The 22700-nt window shown below is 34.3% G+C and overlaps 1 protein-coding gene across 4 annotated transcripts in view; it reads right to left on the bottom strand.

The window, feature by feature from the left end:
- LOC149085025 (uncharacterized) overlaps positions 1 to 22064 on the bottom strand; it is a 56087-nt gene extending 34023 nt beyond the window's left edge. For all 4 annotated transcript variants that reach the window (XM_089232778.1, XM_089232780.1, XM_089232779.1 and 1 more), the window contains exon 1: positions 21485 to 22064. In XM_089232778.1, coding sequence (XP_089088904.1) covers positions 21485 to 21501 — 17 coding nt within the window. In that variant the 5' untranslated portion in view covers positions 21502 to 22064. The remainder of the gene's footprint in view (positions 1 to 21484) is intronic.
- Between the last annotated feature and the right edge of the window lie 636 nt (positions 22065 to 22700).

Here is a 22700-nt window from a genome sequence, read left to right as displayed (position 1 = left end):
ACCAAAAAATACAGTTCACACAAGCAAATAATAGCATTATAATTTCCATTTCAAAAAAAAAAAAAAAAAAAGCTTGACCATTTCTTAATGAACTATAAAAATACTGTATTCAATATAAGAGAGAGACTAAAGAAGAACCCCTAAACAAGAGTTAAAACGTACGAAGAAGGCATCAGCCAAAAGATTTATAAATGGGAAAAAATAGGTCAGTGAACTATTAGAGATGAACAATGGAAACATCCAAGTTAAATGATCTAAATAATGAACAACACTGGCGGAGAAAAATAATAAAACGGAGGAGTGAGTGAATGCAACAATAGAGGCGCGTATCAAATTATAGTAACACAGCAAAGTGAAAACCTGATTATTATTAATCAATGAACCAACAAAAAATAGGTCTAAAATCGGGCAGAAGTAAAAATAGAAACACTCATTCAAGTTCTCAGACTTTTTTTCTTTTTGCAAAGAATGTTAGGATGTGAAAATGAATAATAAGAGAATTGAAAGAAAAATTACTAAATGAAAAAAATAGAGCGAAGTTACAATGTGAAATTCTGTAAAAAGCAAGGGGGTTCGACTTTTAGGAGAGTGCGGGCCATTTCATTGGTTTGAAAACGTATCGCGGGCCACTTAATTAAGTGATCTGGAATTTTGGAGCTCGTTTCTCAAGTGCCATGTAAATGCGCCGCGGATCGCTTAGATCTTAGATGATTTGTAAATGTGCTGCAGGCTGCTCGAGTAATCTGGAACTGTGCCACGGGTCCCTAAAGTGATTTTCAGATGTGCCACGCGTCGTGTAAGTGATCTGTGAATGTGCCGTGGGCCGCTCGAGAACTCCGGGAGTGAGCTGCTCAATTGGTCTGTAAATATGCAGCGGGTCATTCAAGTGATCCGGAACTGCGCTGCGTTTCTCTTAAGTGATTTGTGAATGCGCCACGGGTCACTTAAGTGATCTATATATAGGCCGGGGGGCTGTTTGACTGATCTGAAACTCTGCCGCGGGTCACGCAAGTGTAAGTGGATCTGTAAACGTGCCTGCGAGTCACTAATCTGTTCTGTAAATATAGGTGATGAGGAACTGCACCGCAGATCACTTAAGTGATCTGTAAATGTGCCGTGGGACACTCAAGGATCTGGAGCTGTGCCACACGTTATTCAAGAATATGCAAATGTGCCGCGAGTCACACTTAAATTATATCTGGAAATATGTCACGGACCAATCCAGTGATGTAGAACCCCAAAGCGGATCGCTTAAGTGATCTGTTTATATATATGTATGTGCCACTCAGTTCATTTTTACAAAATTAGATTTTGAGGTCGCGTTTCACATCAGATGACTTCAAGGGCCACAGGTTGAGCGTGTATGCTGTAAAGTATCATTTTTCATCTTGTTCCTAAAAAATACGAATAATTGAAATTTCGCGCGAACTATTTATTATTAAATAAATTCAATGAAAGGCTAAATATCATTCAAATTTATATTTACTATAGTAAAATTATAAAGTGAATCTGCACTGAATTGGAATTATTAAAAAATACAGTTGCACTCGTTACATCGCGCCTCGTTATTACTCCCATTTTGATAATTCGCGCCTCTACATCAGTGTTTCCCAGTAGTGAGCAATATCGCCCTCTATGGGGGTGAAGGAATTATCCCGGCGGAATAGAAGCTGTGGGTATAGCATAGGATCCTGTGGATTGGCTTGCGTTGCAGGACGATGAGAGAAAAAAATGGAATGTAATGATTCCAATTTAAAATTATTACATTGGAAAATAATATTTTTTACAATAATATCATGCAAATCATATTTCCACAAGTATAAACTAATAATAATCACAGCGATCATCTAACCCATAATTTCCCAACCTGTTTTGTCCCATTGCCCTCTTCTTCAGAAATGTTTTCTCCCATCGCCCCCCAACGCAATCTAACCCATAGGGTCCTATGTTATACCCGTAGATTCCATCGTCCCCAAGGGGGCGTTAACGCCTACGTTGGGAATCACTGATCTAACCCGACGATACCCAAAGGTTTTTGTGGACCCCTTTTCAAGTTCTGCGGAATTGTCTTATAATGGCAAAAAGCTAATTATAATTGCTACTAAGAAAATTGAATAAAATATTCAAGAAAAAAATTTGGTATAAATAAAACTTTCAAAAGATTTAAAAAAAGGGCCTTGTAGACTAACTTGTTAAGACCCCACTGAATACAGTCAAACCTCGTTAATGAGTCACTCTTGGGAGAGCAAAAATATGACTTATTAAGCGGAGTGATTCGTTAAACGGAGTAAGCCATAGCTGTGTCAATTTATGCCTGAGGACAATTGGGACTTCCAAAAAGTGACCCGTTAAATGGAGTGACGTGTTAACCTGGTGACGCACTAACGAGGTTTGACTGTACTCAAAAATTTATGATAAAAGTTAAAATTATTTTCTAAGTTAAAATATAAGTATCTATAATATATAACTAGGCTTTTCGAAAATTTAATGAGTATTTTTAACAAAATAAATCCGTTGCGAACAATCAATCACATTACACGTTTCGTAAATCCGTAAAATTTCATGTAAACCATTAGGACATCCATCATAACAAAACAGTCGCGCGAAAATATGTATCTACGTATATAATATTGTTTATCTTAACAATACCTTTTTTTTCTAGAGATGACATTTGTCCTAAATAGACAATAATAAGAAACAAATGTTACGAAAGGATAAATATTTGAAATGACGGGCAAAAAGAGAGGCAAAAAAAAGCGTTGCTTCATTATTTTCTCACGAAAAAACAATGACGTCAATATAAATTCTTATCAGTTTTTTTTTTTTAAATTTACGCATCGTATCCTGCGGGAGAAATGGAATTCCACAACACTTTAAGACCTTTATAAGAGGATTAGAGATTTAATCAAGCGCAATTCTCGATCACTAATCAAATGTAGGACGGACGTATTCAATGTAATGTAGGCTTAATGATGTATTTGTTGAGGATTATGTTAATATCTCGATATATATATTTTAAAAAATGAATATAAAACCATTTCGCAGATGTGTCTTAGTATGAACCCGGAGCTTCCAGTTGTATATGATAATAATAATAACGGATTGCTTTACAGCACGAAACATGGTCTCATAATGACAATTGAACAGAAACCGGAACAAAAGATTTCAAGAAGAAAGAAAAAATATATCATTTTCACTCACACAACACGAGTATAGCATAGTGCAGCATAGCACAGGATGGCATGACTATGGACAACGGCTACCTTTTTTTTTGTCTTTCAAGGGACAACCCCGGGGGCATCCCAAGGGTATTTCTATTGTTTTTATGACGTGAACCGTAAAACAAACTAATTGCGAATAGTCAGTGTTTTCATTTTCCCATGCCGCATGTTGTAATTTTTTGTTTTCCTTTCATTATTCGCCATCAATTTAAATTGCAGACATTTCTTTGAAATCAAACTAATATAAGCATAATAGTATTTAAAAATAATTTATTTTAATTTTAAGAAACTTTATCAATTGAAAATTTTCGATATTAATAAAATTTACATCATTCTTGGTTCATGTTTGTTTTTAAGGTATCCAACTCTACGTTCAAGAGCACTTTTCAAAAGGTACTTTAAAATGGCCTTTTTTAAAATGATAATGGAGTGAACTTTAACCCTTTTTTTGAAGAAAGTATCCAAAATGTAAGTAAAGTGTCTCAAAATGGTGAAAACAATAATAAATTTTGGACTACCTATGTCATTTTCTATGGATGTCCTTTTTGTCAAATTTTAAGCAAAATTTGAATAATATTCGAAACACGATCGCAAAAAATTCTATCAATGCGATATGTTTTGTTATTTTCACAGAATATTCAGCTAGTAATGTAGCAGGTTATGAACCAGACTTTAAAGGACTGCATGGTATGCTCATAAGTTATACTCAAATCTGTAAATGTACGTGTGAATTTTTTGAAATTTCATTCTACATATCGTCTATAAAACACTGCACTAAGGCCGGTATTACACTATAAAAGTTTGATAAAATCCATTTTATAAAACTTGAAAAATCTAACCAATAATGTTATTGGTTACATTCTAGAAAATGCAACCGTTGACCTTATTGTCTGCATTTTTCAAGTTTTATAATAGGACTTTTATCAAACTTTTATAGTGTAATACCGGCCTTAGACAAATATTTATGTGATAGACCTTATATTTTGATTCACAACCTCAACAATATATAGCAAATATCATATTAAAATTTCGTAATGATGTAATCAATAGATTTTTAGAAACATGTTTCAAACTCAAGTAAAATGTCAAAAAAAAAATAGCATTCTTCGTAAAACACGTTTAAAGTTTTTATTCACAGATTTCTTGTATGTAGAAACGCATCGCTAAATTGGACGTAACTGTGGTTCTAAGCGTCATATAAACAAAACAAGGCCTGTTTTGGAATTACAAAAAATACAGCTTTCATGAAAAAAATAAAAATTCATATTTTCTTTTAAAATGACGTTTTCAACGTAGTCGAAAACCTTATTTATTAGTCGGGTACCTTAAACGTTATTAAGCAAATTTTCTCTCTAAATATATTCTCATTTATTTAAATATTTTAAAAATTAAAAAAATTACTCCAAATATGCAAGGGTTATTTTCCCCGAAAATTCATTTTTGTCTACCAATACCTTTTTCTTACGGTTTTGAGCACAGGTCATTAACTGAAGAATTTTTTCAGGGTGTAATCTTGGAAATCAAACATCATGAGCTAATGAAAGAAGCGAAAGCGTAGGTTGTTCAAGTCGTAGAAACTAGTTTTGAAATCTAGGTATCATTTTTTTTACCCTGGTGGGTTTTTAGAGAAAGTTCATTATTATCATTTTTAACATCTACAGTACATTCTATTTCAGTTAGACTTGAAGATTTTTATTCTAAATTTCTGGGAGTTCGTTGACTCTCTCAGAAATAACATCGAGAGTAGTCAAATTCATTTATAACGACATTGAAGAATCTGTGAAATGTTGTCGTTATGACCGAGGTGTCGTTACAACCGAGGTTGACGTTTCCAAGACCTTTTAAGTATGAAAAATAGAACCAGATGCAATCGAATACTATAATAGTTGTGATCTCATTACGTTTAGGGTGACCATTTTTACTTATGAAAATGCGGGGGAAAAACGCTCATAAATATTGGAAATCACTAATTTTCTCACCAAATGTCAGCAATTCCCACAAATTGATCTTTATTGCTCATAAACAGTAAAGACACTAATATAGTGCTACATCAAGTCTGCAGTGAATGAAAATATATTTAACGAGAAAAAAAAAAGATTTTAACTAATTTGTTTCATGAATATTTGCATCTATACATACTGAAATGAATTAAAAACACAATTTCCAAATTATGCAAATCATCTTCTCGATTTTAATGAAGATTATTTATTAAATAAACTTCGTTGAAAAAAAGGAGCAGTTTTATTTTTAAAAAAAATCGGAAAAAGCAAAATTACGAGAAAGTACGGGAATGTTCTGTTTACGAGACATCTATGAGCAAGTTAGAACGTCGAACATTTAATGTCTTTTATCTATCGTTAATTATAAACGGAATAACAGATAAACACATTCCCTAAATATGACCAGCTCTAACTTTCGGAATTTCTTAACCCTTACAGCGGCACCCCGAAATATCTCTAGTTCCAGCAAGCTTTTTTATTTCCAATGTAGCAGTTATAATGCGGCTTTTAAAAATCACTTGAAGTGTTAAGAAAATGCTATAGAAATGGAAACAAAAGTGCAAAAAATATGTCGTTATATTCAAGGTCGTTCCGTTTTCATCGACGTTATAAGCAAGATTAATTAATTTTTTTCTATGGGAATCAACCGTGACTCTGCCTATTGTTGACGTTATAGCCCAGTGTTTCCCAAAGTGGGCAATATCGCCTGATGGGCGATGGAAAGATCCAAGGGGGCGATAAAAGCTACGGGTATAACATGGATCCTATGGGTTCACTTGAGTTTGGGGGAGCGACGAGAGAAAAAATTTCTCTGAAGAGTGGGGCGATGAAACAAAAAGTTTGGGAAACTATGTTATGGACGAAGTATTGTTACAACCAAGTTTGACTGTATCTACAGTAAGCACTATCCGCAATGGTGACATAAAAGTGGGTGATGCATAGGCGGAAATAGACTTGGAAGTCTGGAGGGTAACGATGATGATAATGATGATGTCAATTCATATATACACATACACATTAGATCAGTGGACCACTTTTGACGCTGTTCCCCCCATACCCCCCGTATCTCCGCCCATGAGGATTGGACATGGTGGGCCTCGATCCAAGATGTCTAAGTGGGCTGAAGTAAGGTATTATAATTAACCTGTTGATCCTTTGAAATTCGATTAATAATTTATTATTTTGAACTGATATCAACTCAATATTAAATTCAAAAATTTATTCACAAAATTAAATTGATACAAAAAAACGTATTTCGGTTCACACCCAGTATTATTCACTCAATTCGATCATAAAACATAGTACTGTATGTCATAATTTCTTAACGACTAGATTGTCAAAATTATGGTATTGAAAATGAACCAAAATCAGAAAATGAAAAAAAGAGATTAAGTTCCTTATTTTTCTACATATTTCTAGCAATACTTTGTTTTTAAGGGAACGTGAAAGATTAGTACCGTAATAAGGAAAAAGTTATATTTATAACGGATCGGATAATTTATATAAAAAAAATGAATTTTCGTTTCCGCGGTTTATTTTTTGTTTTTGTTTTGAGGAAGAAAAATCGTTCATTATCGTTTCATCGCTATTTTATTCATAAATAACATGTTCTAAAAAATGTAGAATAATTTACATACGAATTCACACGCATTGGGTGAATAATAATATAATAAACAGTTTTTTTTTTCCTCTGAGAAGAAACGTGGAGACCTTTGACCTCTCTAAGAAGTGAACTGGCCATCGGTCAATAGAAAAAGGGAAAATAGAAACATATTTTCGAAAATAATTTTCCTTAGTATTCAATTATTCATTTGAAGTAACGTAGTTTGAATGTTGAATGGTTTCAACAAATTTAAAAAAAAAACAGAAATGTTACAATTTACATATGCTAGGCGATTCTATAATTCCCTTGCCGTATTTTACTGGAATACCGTTGATCCTAGAGACATACCTCCAATTACAAAAAATATTCAATAACATGTAGACTCAGATACACCATTCATGTTGCAAAGGGGTTGTTTATTATTAAAATATGGAAATTTACTTTTTATACCGACAACCTGTCCTCAAAAACCCAGTTAGGACGTTGTTGCCTTGTCTTTCCCGAGACCAACAAAAAACATTCAACATTCACGTTTCCAAGTGCAGTATTCGCTGAGATATTTAAATTCAAAAACAGGAGAAAAGTTGGAAAAGAACAGCATAAATGGACAACGCTTCTTTCCTTCGTTTATGCTGTTGTTTCCCAATTTTTCTCCAATTTTTGAATTAAAATATCTCAATGAATTTTTACACTTACAAACGTGGAATTTTTTTTTTGTTGGCCTCAGAAGAGACGGGGCAACAACTTTTCAATTGGGTTTTTGAGGACGAAATGTCCATATAAAAGTTCTTTTTAATTTTATTAACTATACGACAACTTGCAACATGAATGACTTATCTGAGGTCTTCACGTTATTTGGATACTTTTTTCAAATTGGAATCAACGGTTCACCAGTAAAATGCGGCAATGGGAATTATGGGATCACCTTGTATATTGACCGATTATAATAAATATCATATCAATTTTACAATTTAATTTACATGAAAGATTAAGAACAAAACTTGTAAAAAGCCTATAAAAACATAATAATGTTTATAAGCCATGAAAAAACTACAAATGGCAATGATTGATATTCATTTCATTCTGTCATCTTTGATGAGTCGAAAATACTTTTAAGAAATAAAGAAAACAAAATTTTTAAGATATCATTACTGAAAATTTTTATTTAGAAAGAGATATTTTTTTAGAAATATCAGTCAGTAAAAACATACCAGTAATTGCGAAATTAATTCTTTGTTTTAGTTACAGTTATGACATCCATACTTGTTATGGGCATCTTTTTCTCAGCCACCTCGTTGGACATTTTGCCTGATGTGGCCTTGTATTTGTATTTTCTTTGGTTCCTTAAAAATTTTAGATCGGGTTGAGGTCTGCGTAGCACGTCAGCTGGTCATGCGATTTCTTACCTTGGTCTTTAGAAGCGTCTGAAACGTTCTTGTACGATAATTTGTGCATATTCGAGCACAAAAAAATTTGAATTTACACCACCGAGAAACAATCTATCTTCTTTAACTCTATTAATATAAGGGTTGGGTGTTTGACGTCAAAAACCGGTTTTTAAAATGATAAGCGTCAAAATCTGGTTTAAACCGTCAAAACCTAAATGAATGTTTTGGATAATATTTTGAACACACTAGGTAACATGATGAGAAACTTACTTTTTTTGCATATGACAATGCTTTGTTTTTAAACACTAATTTATTACAATAATTAAAACAAAATATTAATTTTTATTTGCAATTTTGAAATTTTCAACATACAAAGGGTCTGGAACAGATAATATATAATTGTATGGTTCATTTTATCTAAACTACTGATTATCTGTGTTCAATTTACTATGAAAACTAGAGCTGTTTATTCAAAATATGCGTGATACGGGATCAGGGTTAGGAGGGTTAGGTTTTAACCCCAGAAACTAACTCATTATAAAAACAGTGAAAAACTTACTGTCAATGTTGCCTCAAATAGTTTTTTTAACCTGATAGATATATGTTAAATAACAAAGCACTTACTTTTAATGTAGATTAAAGTTTTATATTTTAAATTATAATTAGTGAGAAATATCTATTTTGATATTTTAAATTTTCTGATCCACCCAAAATTTTATTCCATATAAAAAATTCCGAGCAGCATCTGTTAATACATTAATTAAACTCATTCATTCTCACCTCAAAATTTATTAGCTCAGGTTGTATAAATTCAGAGTTTTAAAGAGTATTTTCAATAAAAGCAGAGCTGGCAGGAACACCTATCTGCAATAAAAAGTGTACAGCAGATGTTTATGTCTATACACATATACTGTATAAGCAGTTAAAGAAATTTTGGAAGGTCAAGAATCCATCTTGAAATGAAGAATTCCTCTATTCCCAATTCAAATTGTATATTTTATAAGAAAAACTACATACGCATATATTGTTCAAAATAATTCTGTAGAGAGTAGGAAATTATTTTACAACATAAAAATTAAGTCTTTATTCTTTGTATAACATAGTCACTTTAAACATTACATGCAATCAATGTGTATTTCAAATGGTAATTTTTATATTGAAAAGCAATATTTGAGGTTTTTGATGTAGGGTTTTGACGGGGGAAGGGGGGGGTATATATTGACGTGACAGTTTAAACCGTCAAAAACCTGCCGACCCTGGTTTATATCTATTAATCTGAATTCCATACGTGTTGCTTACCGGCAAATTTATGATAGCATGCAGTGTCATTTTTTTTTACTTCAGGGCAAACAACGTTTGGAATCTGTAGATAGCACAAACCAACTCTTACCTAACAAAAAGTGTATATAAGTCTATTCCTATGCTATAGAGGTACTAATATGTCAAATTCTTATAGATACCTCACAACTGTAAGGCTTCGCTATGCACATTAAACACAGAATACGAACCTTCGATCATAGCAAACGTTTCGTCACGGTTTGTTGAGATATCCGTGTTGTTGTGACTCGAATGAAAATTAGCTTGCAAAAAAGTCTGACAGTTTAAACTAAAAACGGTTTCTCACCACCAATCGGCCTTTGATTACAAATTTTTAGCATGAAATGAAAATACAGTACCTCGTATATACAGACGGACACAAAAAACGTTGATAGTGGATAGTTGTTACATATTTTAGTTAAATGTATACTTACTTCTTTCTTGTTCTGTTATATCCATTCGAGTGGAATCATTGTTGAAAAAAAAAAAAAAAAGAAAACGTCATTAATTTTATGGATAACACGGGAACAAAATAATCCTTGAAGAATGTCAACCATTTTACCGTCGTTTTTGTACTGATTGCACCAAGGAAAATATAATAATCTCGAGATATTATTACACACATTTATCCAAGAGGAACGATGCAGGTTACCATCAAATTGCTTTCTAAGATTACAAAAAATGAATTAACCTCATCAGAAAAAAAATCTGAAACATCGAACTCAATACGTGACGTTGAATCAAGTCGGATCAATCGAATAAGTACAACGGAATGAGTGCAACACCAACATTTGAAAAAATTCCCGTGCATTTTTCATGCGCATTTTTGTGTCGCAATCGTATGTCACTCTTTGACTGAAATGTAATAAACTAAATAGTAGATGTACACTTCACTTCACACAACCTCTATCCTTCTCAGTCCCGAAGGTCATTTTGAATTTTTCATTTTTTATGTTTATTTTTAAATGTGAAACTGCCTAAAATTAGTTTCTGCCAACAGATGAGCATGAATAAGTTGCTACCAAATTTGTTTGTAGCATCTAGAACTAATTTTGAGATCTCTATGAGCACTTTATTTAGCTAGGTGGATATTTTTCAAAGTGCTGTTCAGTGTCTCCCACAGGCGAAGCAGGGACTGAGGAGGTTATATTCGAATCAATTGTAGAGAGATGCACAAATTGGTTTAAATATTACGACAGGGATCCTCACACCTTTGTCACACGTGGCTCCCTTGCCCAGTTCATGGTTCTTTCGCGACTCCCCAGAATAGTTTAGTAAACATTTCCTCTTATAAAAGAACCACTTCGAAGCGTGAATAGGCACATGGATCAATATCTCCAGCTCGTCGCGATACCCCTGACACATGTTGGCGACACCCCTAGGAGCCACAACGCACACTTTGGGAAACACTATTATGAGAAAAATATTTGAAATAAGTCTGCTTGTGCTGTGGTTTCCTAATCTAATTACTGTACTTGTATAATAGTACCAAGTTACTATAATTAGTTCCACTTGATATTATTATTTCGCGCAGGGCCGTCATTTCAACTTTTTCCATGGGGGGAGGGCAAAGAGCATGTACTCAATGTATGCATATATATATACCATTTTTAGTGTATTTTCAAAAGCCGGGGGGGGGCAACGGTCCCCCCGACCCCCCCAAATGACGAGCCTGTTATTTCGGTAAAATTATAATTACCATAAAAATTTTCAAGTTACTCTGATGAATTGATTCATATAATCATCCACTGATGGATGAATGCCTCTAAATTTTTCCATTTTCCTCTGTCTGAGGCATCATGTTGTCTTTTGTCACCTCGACTCGATTCATTCAAGTCTTCAAAATAAGGCCCGATTGAAGAGTCTTCTCTAATAAGGGACTATATTTATCAATTTACTTGATTCATATAGAGCCCCAAAATGTAATCCAATATTATTATCTTTTAGATATCTTTATCATTTGAAGCCGGGGCTTCTTCCGTACCACTTACGCCTTAATTAATATCACGAATAACAATCTATCTCACATGTAAGGTTTTTGATTTCTAAGAGAACTGCTTAATGCACACAATTCTCCTTTAAAGACGTAGATCGACAGAAGAGAAAACTTACAACTTTCATTTTTTTTTTTTTTCTAACCAACCCAACTAGCTATCTTATTATAAATAGTCGGTATTGAAAATTAAAGAACAAGAAAGGGTGATGTGTATAATAGGTTATACGTGTGGTTATTTGACGAGCCTAGACTCTTGTAGGACAAGGAAAAAAAATAGGTAGGTTAAAATGGAAAGAGATACGAAAAAAAGCCACCATAGAATCAGGCCAACTCTGTATTTGGTGGAATCGTGATCCTCCCAAAGTTGGTTTTTTTTTTTGACGACGCAACCCTGTGATCCGTAGCATCGTGATTCCTTTCCCCTCCTGCTAATAACAAAAGCGTCAGGGGGAAACCCTCAATTTGTAACAAAGCGTTTCCTCTTCCGATGCAAAATGTACGTCGTACTACTACTACTACTACTACGCCCAGAAGAAGCAATGTTCAAATGCGATCTACCTGTTGCCATAACGAAATGAAAATATATATATATATATATATATATATATTATGAAGCTCAAAAACAGTTCTTGAAATAATAATAAAAAAAAGTCCAGGAGAGAGAAGATAGATATATAGATACACAGAAGTTAATTTCCATTGCGTCGGTTATTGCACGAACGGATTGTTATAGCTTGTGATTACCGGCAGCGGCAGATGTTATTCATGCGATCGAGTGGGACGGAAGTAAGGTCAGTCATCTGGCGATTGGTGATTAGTTGGTTTAATAGGCAGTTGTGGATATATTTTTTTCTATATGATATATTCCCACGTGTTTCCGGCGTTGATCGGTTGGATGGTTACGTTTGGATGTACCCTCAGCCGGTAGTTGTTTATTATTTTAGTAGAATATGTGCATATAACGAACTTTTCTATGTGTCGAAATTTCTACCACAAAGCTCACATTTTCGTTAATTTACTCTACATTTAATATTATTACTTCATAACGAACTTTTTGATGGAAGAAGCAACTTATAAGTATGTGAAGATGCGACTATATTTTGCAAAATTCTATATCCCTCAGACCGTTTCTTTTACCTTCTCTCTGGCATTGAAGAGATATCTCGCATCCTTAAAAGTATTTTATTTCAGTAATAACAAGCCCAGCTATTCTGTGAAGCTGATATTTCTCAATGAAAAACTTTTCTCCATACCCTCTACTTTGCATCTGCTAAAAGTCGGAAGAAAGTCTATTTCATTAAGAAAATTATAACATTTTACAATGGGTTTAGTGACTTGTGCTATGCTGAGGAAAGGGTAAATAAGTTGTTATTCAACGTGTGTGGTAATCATATACGGTATGCATATTCAACCTACTGCTCGTGAGCAGCGCGGTGCTCATTAAAGCATCCTGGAATTTGGAATTCTACAATTTTTTCCATGCCTTGTGTATGAAACTGATTGATTGCCCATTTGAATAAAATTTAACTTGCATTCAAGAACTTACATTTCACTGATTTGAGTTTGTATATGGCAATTAAAAAAAAACTTAATTAAAAATAAAATTTCAATAGACGCGTTAAAAAAAATTAAAAGTATCAATCTGAAAAATAGCTAGAATTAGAATTCAGAAAATTAAATACAAATCGAGGACTAAATGTCTTTGAATAAGCACCTGCAGATTTCATTGAAGGTCTGCCTAAACTAGGGGTATCTAACATTTTGGGTTTTCTGCGCCGCACTGGAAGAAGCAAAACCGTTTTGGCCACATTGTTTCGGGAGAAAATAAAATTTTGGGGGTCGTACTTGAAATGCAAATGACAGCTGATGATGACATTTTGAAGCCAAATTTACCATTTAAGTGCAAAAAAAACGAGCAAAATTCTTTCCTTTCTTATTTTTTTTAATGAATTAATTCTTATTTTTTTTAAGTAGCAGTACTTATGAATTTCAATTAGGACTGATTGTCTTGATTTGGTTTCTTCTGACCAAGCGATCGGTCCTCCTCGCCCAGGTACTATATATATGGATAAAAAAAATAGCCATTTGCGTTCTTTGAATGAACAGGAAATAACTGCGAATTTTACAAAAATGTTTTTACGGGTTGTAATTAAATCATATTGTTACGGGATACAGTAATATCATTCTGAATTGAGTTTGTGGTAGTGATAATACATTTCTCCCTAAAGCCGCTTGCTTGCCTAGGTCTCCCGTACGTCAGGGAATGTCATGTGTGGGTGCTCATCTTCTGATTAATTATGGGCACAGACGGACGGAGCTCGCGACTAAAAATATGCCTGATAGATGTCATTAATGTATTCACATTAAATTCATATGATAAAATAGCGTATCGGATTTAACCCTTTATCCGGCATAGCAGAAATCATTAAACCCCTGTAAAATGGCATACCTTTTTTTATGAAGTATGGGGGAGGATAGGAAAATATTTTCCTTTGCAAAATAAGCTTCACAAAATATTTGTGCCAGTCATTGATAAAATGGAAGGCTTTTCAGGATCTAGCATGTTTACTGCAGGAAATACCGAATTTCACTTCTTGTGACTATCGCTACCAAAGTCAACTAGAACTCACAGTTTAGAGACGATTCCGAATGCTCGAAATTGTCTTTAAGCTTTGCGAAAACAATCCCGGTTTAAATAGCTCTCGTGTTTATAAAATGATTGCGGTATGGCGAAATGATCTGATCAACCAGGACGTGCTCGAAATATTCAGAGCATCGAGATGATATTTTTAAGACACAGAAGCATTTGATTAATAGAATACGTTATTTTGAACTCCGCTGTCACGAGAAACTGGACTGTCAAGTCTCAAAGGTGTGTGACAGTAACCCGAATAACAACAAAGTGATATGTTATTCAGACATTCGTTTCTCATTGTTACATATGTGCTTTTTATCACCAGCGCCTCTTCTTGGGTATGGAAATATTTCGAAAATCAAGATTTGCTCTCGATCCATTGGCATAAAAAGATACAATCAATGCCTTAAAATAAACAACACTGAATTCAGGTGAATAATATTCCGCGGCTTTTTTTTTTATCCTTATGTTCACTGTTATATCGATCAACGAAATAGTTTGCAATCATCACCATCAAGGATGACCTACGAAAGAAACTGATTTGTTCCATAAGATAAGGAATCAAACAGTCCAACACCAGATCTTGACATTTCCCAGGATTTCTCGCTCCGATAGCTTCAGTTTGGTATGATGATGGAACCTTCATATAAACACCGCTATTTTTCTGTGTATAGCTATCTCTATCTATATCTTTCTTTTTACCGGAGGCTGGACATTCTTCTGAATTACATCGTTGAACAGATCACAAACGAAGCGTATATAATGTTCTCATGAACTTTGAAATATAGGATACGATGTCAGTATAAAAATAAATCTTCCACTTGAAATTTCTGTAAATCAAATACCTGATCACACGTAAAAAAAAAGGTTCGATACAATTTATTTTGACCTCAGCACGAAAAGAAACCATGGAATTGATTTTGTTCGATTTTCTGTAGTCTTTTAATGTAAATTGCAAATACAAAGGCCACAACAAGCAAATTGCCCAACGAAATGGCTGTAGAAATTATGCCCATAAAAAATATGGATGTCAAATATGACCAAAATACTGCGACCCAATGAAAAGCATATATCGCCAAAAAAAGGTAATAATAATAGTTAATAATATATAATACACTGCTTCTTTTTAAACGTATCAATTGAGTTAGAATTCATGACACCCGGAGGTAAGCCATTCCATTTATTAACAACCCTATTAGAAAAAAACTCCCCGTGATACCACAACCTAGAATTATCCCTTACTAAATAACTCATGATCCATCCTACCCATTCCGTTGAAAATTTTAAACACTTCGATGATATCCTCCCCGACACTTGCGTTTCTCTAATGTGAAAATATTCAAGAAATCAGGTCTTTTTCTTCATAGCTCAAGCCTTGTGTGGTAATAAAGCTTTGTGGTAAGGTAAATTTTAAAAGTTTATGTTTCTCATTTAATTGCCGATACCTACTTTATTTTTCGCTCTGTAATATCGGTTATCAAAGATAACCTACCATACAATGGCGAAATATTCTTGCTTTGGTTTTGTCTATACTGGGCATTTAACTAGTACTTACTATACAGTATACTATTTGTATAGGGATAAACATTTCAAACTCTGCATTGTTTGGCACAACCATTGAAACCTTCTACACCACTGTATTTGGTGGTTACGGTTTTTGTCTTTTATGACCATTTTGTGAAATTATGACAAGGGTTTAAATTCATACATCCTTCATACCGGTTCCGGTTCGGTAGATGGCTAAAGATTTTACATTTGTCCTACGTAATTGCATTTGAGTACACATGTAGACCGACAGAAAATCAATTTCATCATTTTTATCAAACTTTTTATCCCAATTGATAGATCAACGAAACTTGAATGAATTTTATTTCAGTAGCTGACACAAATCTGAAAAAAAAAAGTTTTATTCTTGATCACATTCTTCTCAATTTTATAACTGAATTGAAAAGTTACTCATATATGGAAGGACATGATAGACTTGAGGTTTTTGTTTTATATACAAGTGCCTATACTGGGGCGATGGGTCGATTCATTATTAAAGATATCGCTCGTTTTCTTTTACGGTCTGTTGCACCAAAAGACAACATCAGAAACGACAAGCATCACGAAGGAGTTGGTCGCCGTTCTCCTTTTCCATCGCGTAGGTGAGGCCGCTAAAAGACACGTTTGCAAGGCCAAGGACAATGACCGGCTCACGAAATGATGTCGGCCCAAGAAAAAAAAATACGCAATTTAAAGTGTTTAAAAAAGAAATCTTATCGCAGCAATTTTTTTTTACAAATGACCGAAATCATCCAACTTCCTTCAGACATGTATGGACATGGAAAATGCCTCTCAAGTTACCCCCAACATAAATCTAAAACTTATGTTTCTTCCTTATGCGATTGCTCAAATAGCATTTTCGGACATGTGATTCCCTAGTTTTCTGAAATATGATTAAGAAATACAAATTGAAAAAAAAAACCGCTGTCGGGGTGTAATGAGTGTTTTTGTCTCGGAACCTTAAAGACATTTAAATAAGTTCTTCATATGTAAATGTTTTTTGCCAGAAAAATAGGACATGAAATGCATAACTGCAATACTTGACTATTTTCGTCAAACTATGGTCATTTTAGACAAGCGATTGCTGATTAGACCACGACTCACATATTAAAGGGGTTTCCTAATAGCCAGGGGCTGGTTCTTGGGCCGTACGACCCGTACGGGGTGCCACTCTAAGAAGGGCACCAATTCCAAGTTGAAAGGATGGAAATAAATCTTTGTCGATCAAAAAAACGTGGTCGAGAGCGTCAAAAATGGATCCTGCACCAAAATGGATCCTGCTCTTTTTATCGAGCCGCCCCTGCTAATAGCTGCTAGATAACCTTACTCAGTATTTAGCAAATTATATATGAAGAGAATTCATATTCATCTTTTTTTTTTTTTTTTTGCACCAACTGTACAAGAATCTAAAAGGAGTAGGAGTAAAAAGAAGTTGAAAGAAAGATATAGATCAAGCCAAATGATCAAAATTCAAGCATCAACAAACGATCCGACTCAGACCATATAGGCTGCTATAGGAGGAAGGACGGAGGGGCGAACGCTCTCCTCCCGTTGGGTGAAAAAATTATATTATTAGCATAGTCAGGAGGGTGGAGGTGGACATTCGCCCCCTCTTACCCTGTTCACTATATACACTCTCGGTGATTCGCCCCCCCCCCGTTCAAGGAGTCTGTATTCGCTTTTGGCATAGACCTATAACCGGCAAGTAACAAATTCTTCAATACCCTTTTTTGAGTGGTTTTTTTTTTTTTGCACCATTCAAATACAGTAATCTTGGAGAAGTATTTGCTAAAGTAGTAACTGGGTGTAAGACTTGATGGCCCTTTAATAACTTGTGAGCGATCTAAACGATTTACGTCGTAAGAAAAAAAAGAAAATTATCGGTTTAATGGTTCAATCCTCTCATCTCAAGTTACAGCACAAAGTATTACCACCTATAAATAAAGAAAATAATGGGTAGTTTGATACTCACTCCTTTGATGGTTACTATTAAGTAAATAACTATACTTACCGCAATTCAGATTCGAAAAGGTTTAGTTTATTTTTTTTTATTCCCCGTTCATTCCTCCATATATACTCATCGTGCGAGAAGGATTTAAAGATAAGCGCAGCGAGGATACGTAGAACACTTTCTTAATAATTGTATATATAGGTAACCTCGTGGACCTAACTTGAGAATAATGAAAAAATCAATATTCAATGGCTTAAGATGTTTTCATATGGACCTTAAGCGTCCGGAAACAGAAATGATGATAATGGAAGTGGCCTCCATAGTTATGCTCGCCCAACCAAGAATTCAGTTCCAAAAGAAAAGGATAACGCGCTTTTTATAACAAAACGTATAATGCTGTTGCTAAATAAAACAATCATATAAAATCGTTATCAACATGGAATCTTTTTTATAACATTCATCAAGGACGAGATTATGATTCGACCTCAAAATGTCTAAACTAATGTCAGCAAGAGTGAAGAAGTATGAATGAGAAGAAGAAAAGGAATATATATATATATATATATATATATATATATTTATACGGAATTCTAACAGGATAAGTGCATCGTTGTATTCTTTAGCGTATTTTGCTGTCATTCGTAATGAGTGGTATTTGACGCGTCAGTATCAAGATGATTCTGCCAATTTCATTTCTCGGGATGTTAAATGGACAGAAAATAACTCTGTCAATAAACGCGTCAACCATACAATGCTGGAACGTTCTTCTCATAGACCAATGCCATCATTAATAATTATATACAAATACAAAAACAACGCCACAACAGGCAAAATGCCCAACGAGGTGGCTGATAAAAAGATGCCCATAACAAATATGGATGCCATATATTTTAAAAATACAGCAACCCAAATAACAATGCAATTAAAAAAAATGTATATACATGATAAAATATATATATTATACAATGCCCATAAAGAATACTTATGGTTGTCTTATTCTAAGTATGGATAGCTTCTCGATTTACCCCAACATGTGTACCGTATTTCTTTTTAAATGTGTCAATTGTGTTAGAATTTACTACTTCCGGGGTTAAGCTATTTCATTTATTAACAACCCTACTAGAGAAAAATTCCATACGACACCATAACCTCGCATTGTCCCTTACCAATCGATACTGGTGTCCCCTGTCCCCTTGTAAGAGCAGTCGATTGACGGTGTACTAATAATTCATGGTCCACCCTATCCAACCAGTTGAAATTTTTGAACACTTCGACCCGTGTGCCAATAAGGACACGCGTAGCTCTTCTCCGCACCCCTTCAACCAAGTCTATGTCCCTCTGTAGGTATGGTCTCCAAAACCTCACAGCATACTCCAGTCCAGGACGAACTAAGCCTCGGAAAAGTGGAAGAATGACTTTAGGAGAACGCGAAGACACCTTTTTGAAAATGAGACCAAGCATTCTATTCGTTTTTTTGACCACCGCTGAACAATGTTCAGAAAACCTAAGCCGCTCGTCAATGAGAATTCCCAAATCGGTGACCCTAGTTGCATCCGGGATAGTGACACCATTCAACTCGTAAGAGAACCGTGGGTTGTTCGAACCAAAATGAGCGACCATGCACTCTTGTCATACTCCCACTCTCTCTCTCTCTCTCGTTATAACTAACACGGATGTTACGAATTTTTGCATATAACGGAGTTCTTCCGTGTCTCGTGAATTTTGTATTGCTTATCTATGTTATTTTGATTGCTTATAACGAACACCGATTTCAGCGAAGTACATCTATAACAAATTTTTGACCGATTTCCAAACATGGAATTGTCGTGAATTTCTTTGTAATTTTATCTAAATCTTCTTATCTGTAAATTTACTTTTCTGCAACTGATACAATAATTTCTCCTTTCTTTCCTTGGAAGAAATTCAATAGGGCTGTTTAGGGTACTGTAAAATCCGATTTTTGTTTTTACATTTTATCTGTTATATCTAAATCTTATTTTGTTTGCAGAAAACCTCATTAGGAAGAAAGGATTGAGGTTATTTATTCCCAAGAATCTAACCTCCAAACCATCTTGCACATTGTGCTGCACATTTGCCATTCTCAAGCTAGACTTGAACGTTGGTTGCGATAGTTTCATCGTGCTGACATTAATTTTGAGAATGTCCGAAACGATATTCATTGCTTCAAAGATTATAATTATACAGTTTAGTAGAAGCCAAAAATGGAAAAAGAAAGTGAGGTATCAAATAAATTCCGAATTACTTGAAGTTCGTCATTCTTTCTTTAAATGGTTCGAAAAAATGAGACGAAAAAAGTTTTCAGTATCCGTGCTCTTACTAAAAGAAAAAGCATTACGTTTTTTGCATGCTTATTTGGCAAAAATTATTTAAACGCAAAATGGTCAAAGTCCACAAAAATAAAGGAAAAAAGCAAGGATTGACATATTTTTGTCGATTTATTCAATTATATGCGACATTTTAATAAAATTTTTAATCTTTATTAAAATATCATATTATTTTAATCTATTCATTTGAAGAATGCACAGATTAATGGAAAATGCGTATCGTGCATGTAAAATGTTTTATGTTGCCTAAACGTATTTTTTCAAGCCGGTACGAATATAACGAAGTTCGCGTATAACAAGTAGTTTTGTTTTTTTCTGACTTCGTTATAGGCGGGTCTGACTGTAGTAATGATAGTGTAATGATAAAATTATTTATTATACGATTAATTGATGGTCAGTGCCGTCTTAAGAGTACCATGGGCTCCCAGGTTAATTGATTTTTCTGAGGCCCTACCAAACAACTTCTCGAAAATTTCAACCAGATCTTATTTTTGTGAGGCCCCTCTTTGCTTGAGGGCCCCGGGCCGTGCCCGGGTGGGCCCATGCCTGAAGACGGCACTGTTGATGGTTTGTTATAAAGCGCGAGGAAGTGTTACTCTAGGAAAGCACGAGGAAATGCTGTTGATATTCATTTTTTAACGTTTTATTTCTTCGCAATACAGCCATTTTATGTATTCTGAGGGGCTATTATACCATGACCTGTAGTCTAGAACCGATACCAAACGCCTGGACAAAGAACACCCATACTCCAGCCGAGATTCGAGCCCAGCACAGCCAAAAGTTGATACGCTACCCCAGTGGTTCTCAAACTTTTATCACTCGTGGCTCCCTTGCTCAATTCATGGCTCATCTGCTGGTTCCCTGAAATAGTTTGGTAGATATTTTCTGTATAAAAGAAGCACTTCAAACCATAAATAGGCACACAAATCAGGCTCCAGCATGCCGCGACACCCCTTACAAAGTCTAGTGACGCCCCCAGGAGCCACGACAAACACTTTGAGAAACATTACGCTACGCACATTAAGATGCCAGTCAGTATCTTTTGTAGAAATAATGTAAAATTTTGTATAATACTGTAAATAATTTTGTCAAATATATCGAATTGCTGATAATTACAGTTTTGTTCTAACAATTATCTGCATCATTTCATTAAATAATTTCCAATTGATACGAATTCACAGTACTTTAACGATTCTCGATGTCCAATTGGGAACATTAGTAAAATACACAGAATGTAAAAATATTTATTTTTAATAAGATATGAAAACATTTGATTAAATTTAAAAATATTTAAATCTAAATTAATTAAGAAAATATCGTTAATTACTCAAGTCCTTTTACAGGTTAGTTAAATTTTTTTTTTCTTAATGGAAGTTAGCAATGTTCAAAAATTCACGCATTAAAAGCAAATGTATCGAATTATTGATAATTCCAGTTATTTGAAAAAAATGGAAGTTGATTCGATAACAAAAATTATACTTACCATCCGTTTGGTTTCATTTTATGGTAAATGTCTTTGAGATGGTCTCACAAAATCGACAATGATGCCAGATAAAGCTTATGATCCAAATAGCAAAAAAAATGTTCTATAAAATTGTGTAGGATATCTATGTTTTTTTTTCACAATAACACCACTGCCTACCGCATAAATTCGGTTGCATTCATACAATGGAAACAAAAGAGTTTTCTTCTTTCACACTGTGTCCGTTCTTATTTTCAGCTAAAGTGACAAATTTATAACAGTTCCGGTGATCATTTGGGAAGTTTTTTGTTCGTGGGCCTTGGGTGTAAGATGGAAAAAGGATTGTCCAAACAATGAAGAAGAGAGTGGATGGACTTCCGGTGTGTTAGCGACCACTGAACAACAAATCCCGAGGTTCTTTTCGAAAATACACACACACACTCACAAACACAATATCTGGGATAACGACAAGTCCTTGAACGCTAGAAGGTGTTCACCCACGGTCCGGAACAAACGTACTGAGGATAACTGATGCTCATCCTACCTTTGCTGACGAGGGAACATTGTGAGTTTTGATGCGTGGTGCGTATATTTTATCCCCAACAGGTGATACGCATTTGGCTCGAATGGCGCTTTGCTTGGCGGTATTCTTCTTCACCGTCGTGATTTGGATTGAAATAATGAAATTTTAAATTTCTCTCTATTTTTTTTTTATTCAAAAACAACAAAAATATGACAACTGGTACAAACTTTTACAAAAAGACAGAAACAAAAACACAAAAAATACATGTATTAGGAGAATTCACTCCATGACCCCAAGGGACTAGGGTGTCTTTTCAGTATGTCTACAAGAAATAATCCAAGATCTGTTAGTCAAATGGCAACCAGAACCGGAGTTCGGAAATATCAAAAATATCTGATATTTTGATATATATATATATATATGCACACGATATTTTTGGTAGAATAGTCAACCTATAGTTGACTGTAAACATTTTCAGGCATGATGTAAACCAGTAGTTAGAACACATCTTTAACCTAAAAACTTTTATCTGATATTTTTTTAATAATACAAAGTTTTAACATAATTTTTCGCATTCAACATGTGTATTGTGATCCGATATTCAATAGAATATTCAAGCTATAGCTGATTATAAATGTTTTTACGAAAGGTGTAAACTAAAATTTAGAACATTTCCAATTTAGCACATCAAGATTTTTATTTGATAAATCTTAA

This window comes from Pholcus phalangioides, unplaced genomic scaffold (genome assembly GCF_987345545.1).
Source record: "Pholcus phalangioides strain wild (caught in Gottingen) unplaced genomic scaffold, Ppha-v1.0 ptg000007l_1, whole genome shotgun sequence".
NCBI lineage: Eukaryota > Metazoa > Arthropoda > Arachnida > Araneae > Pholcidae > Pholcus > Pholcus phalangioides.
This window is presented reverse-complemented; position numbering and strand designations above follow the sequence as displayed.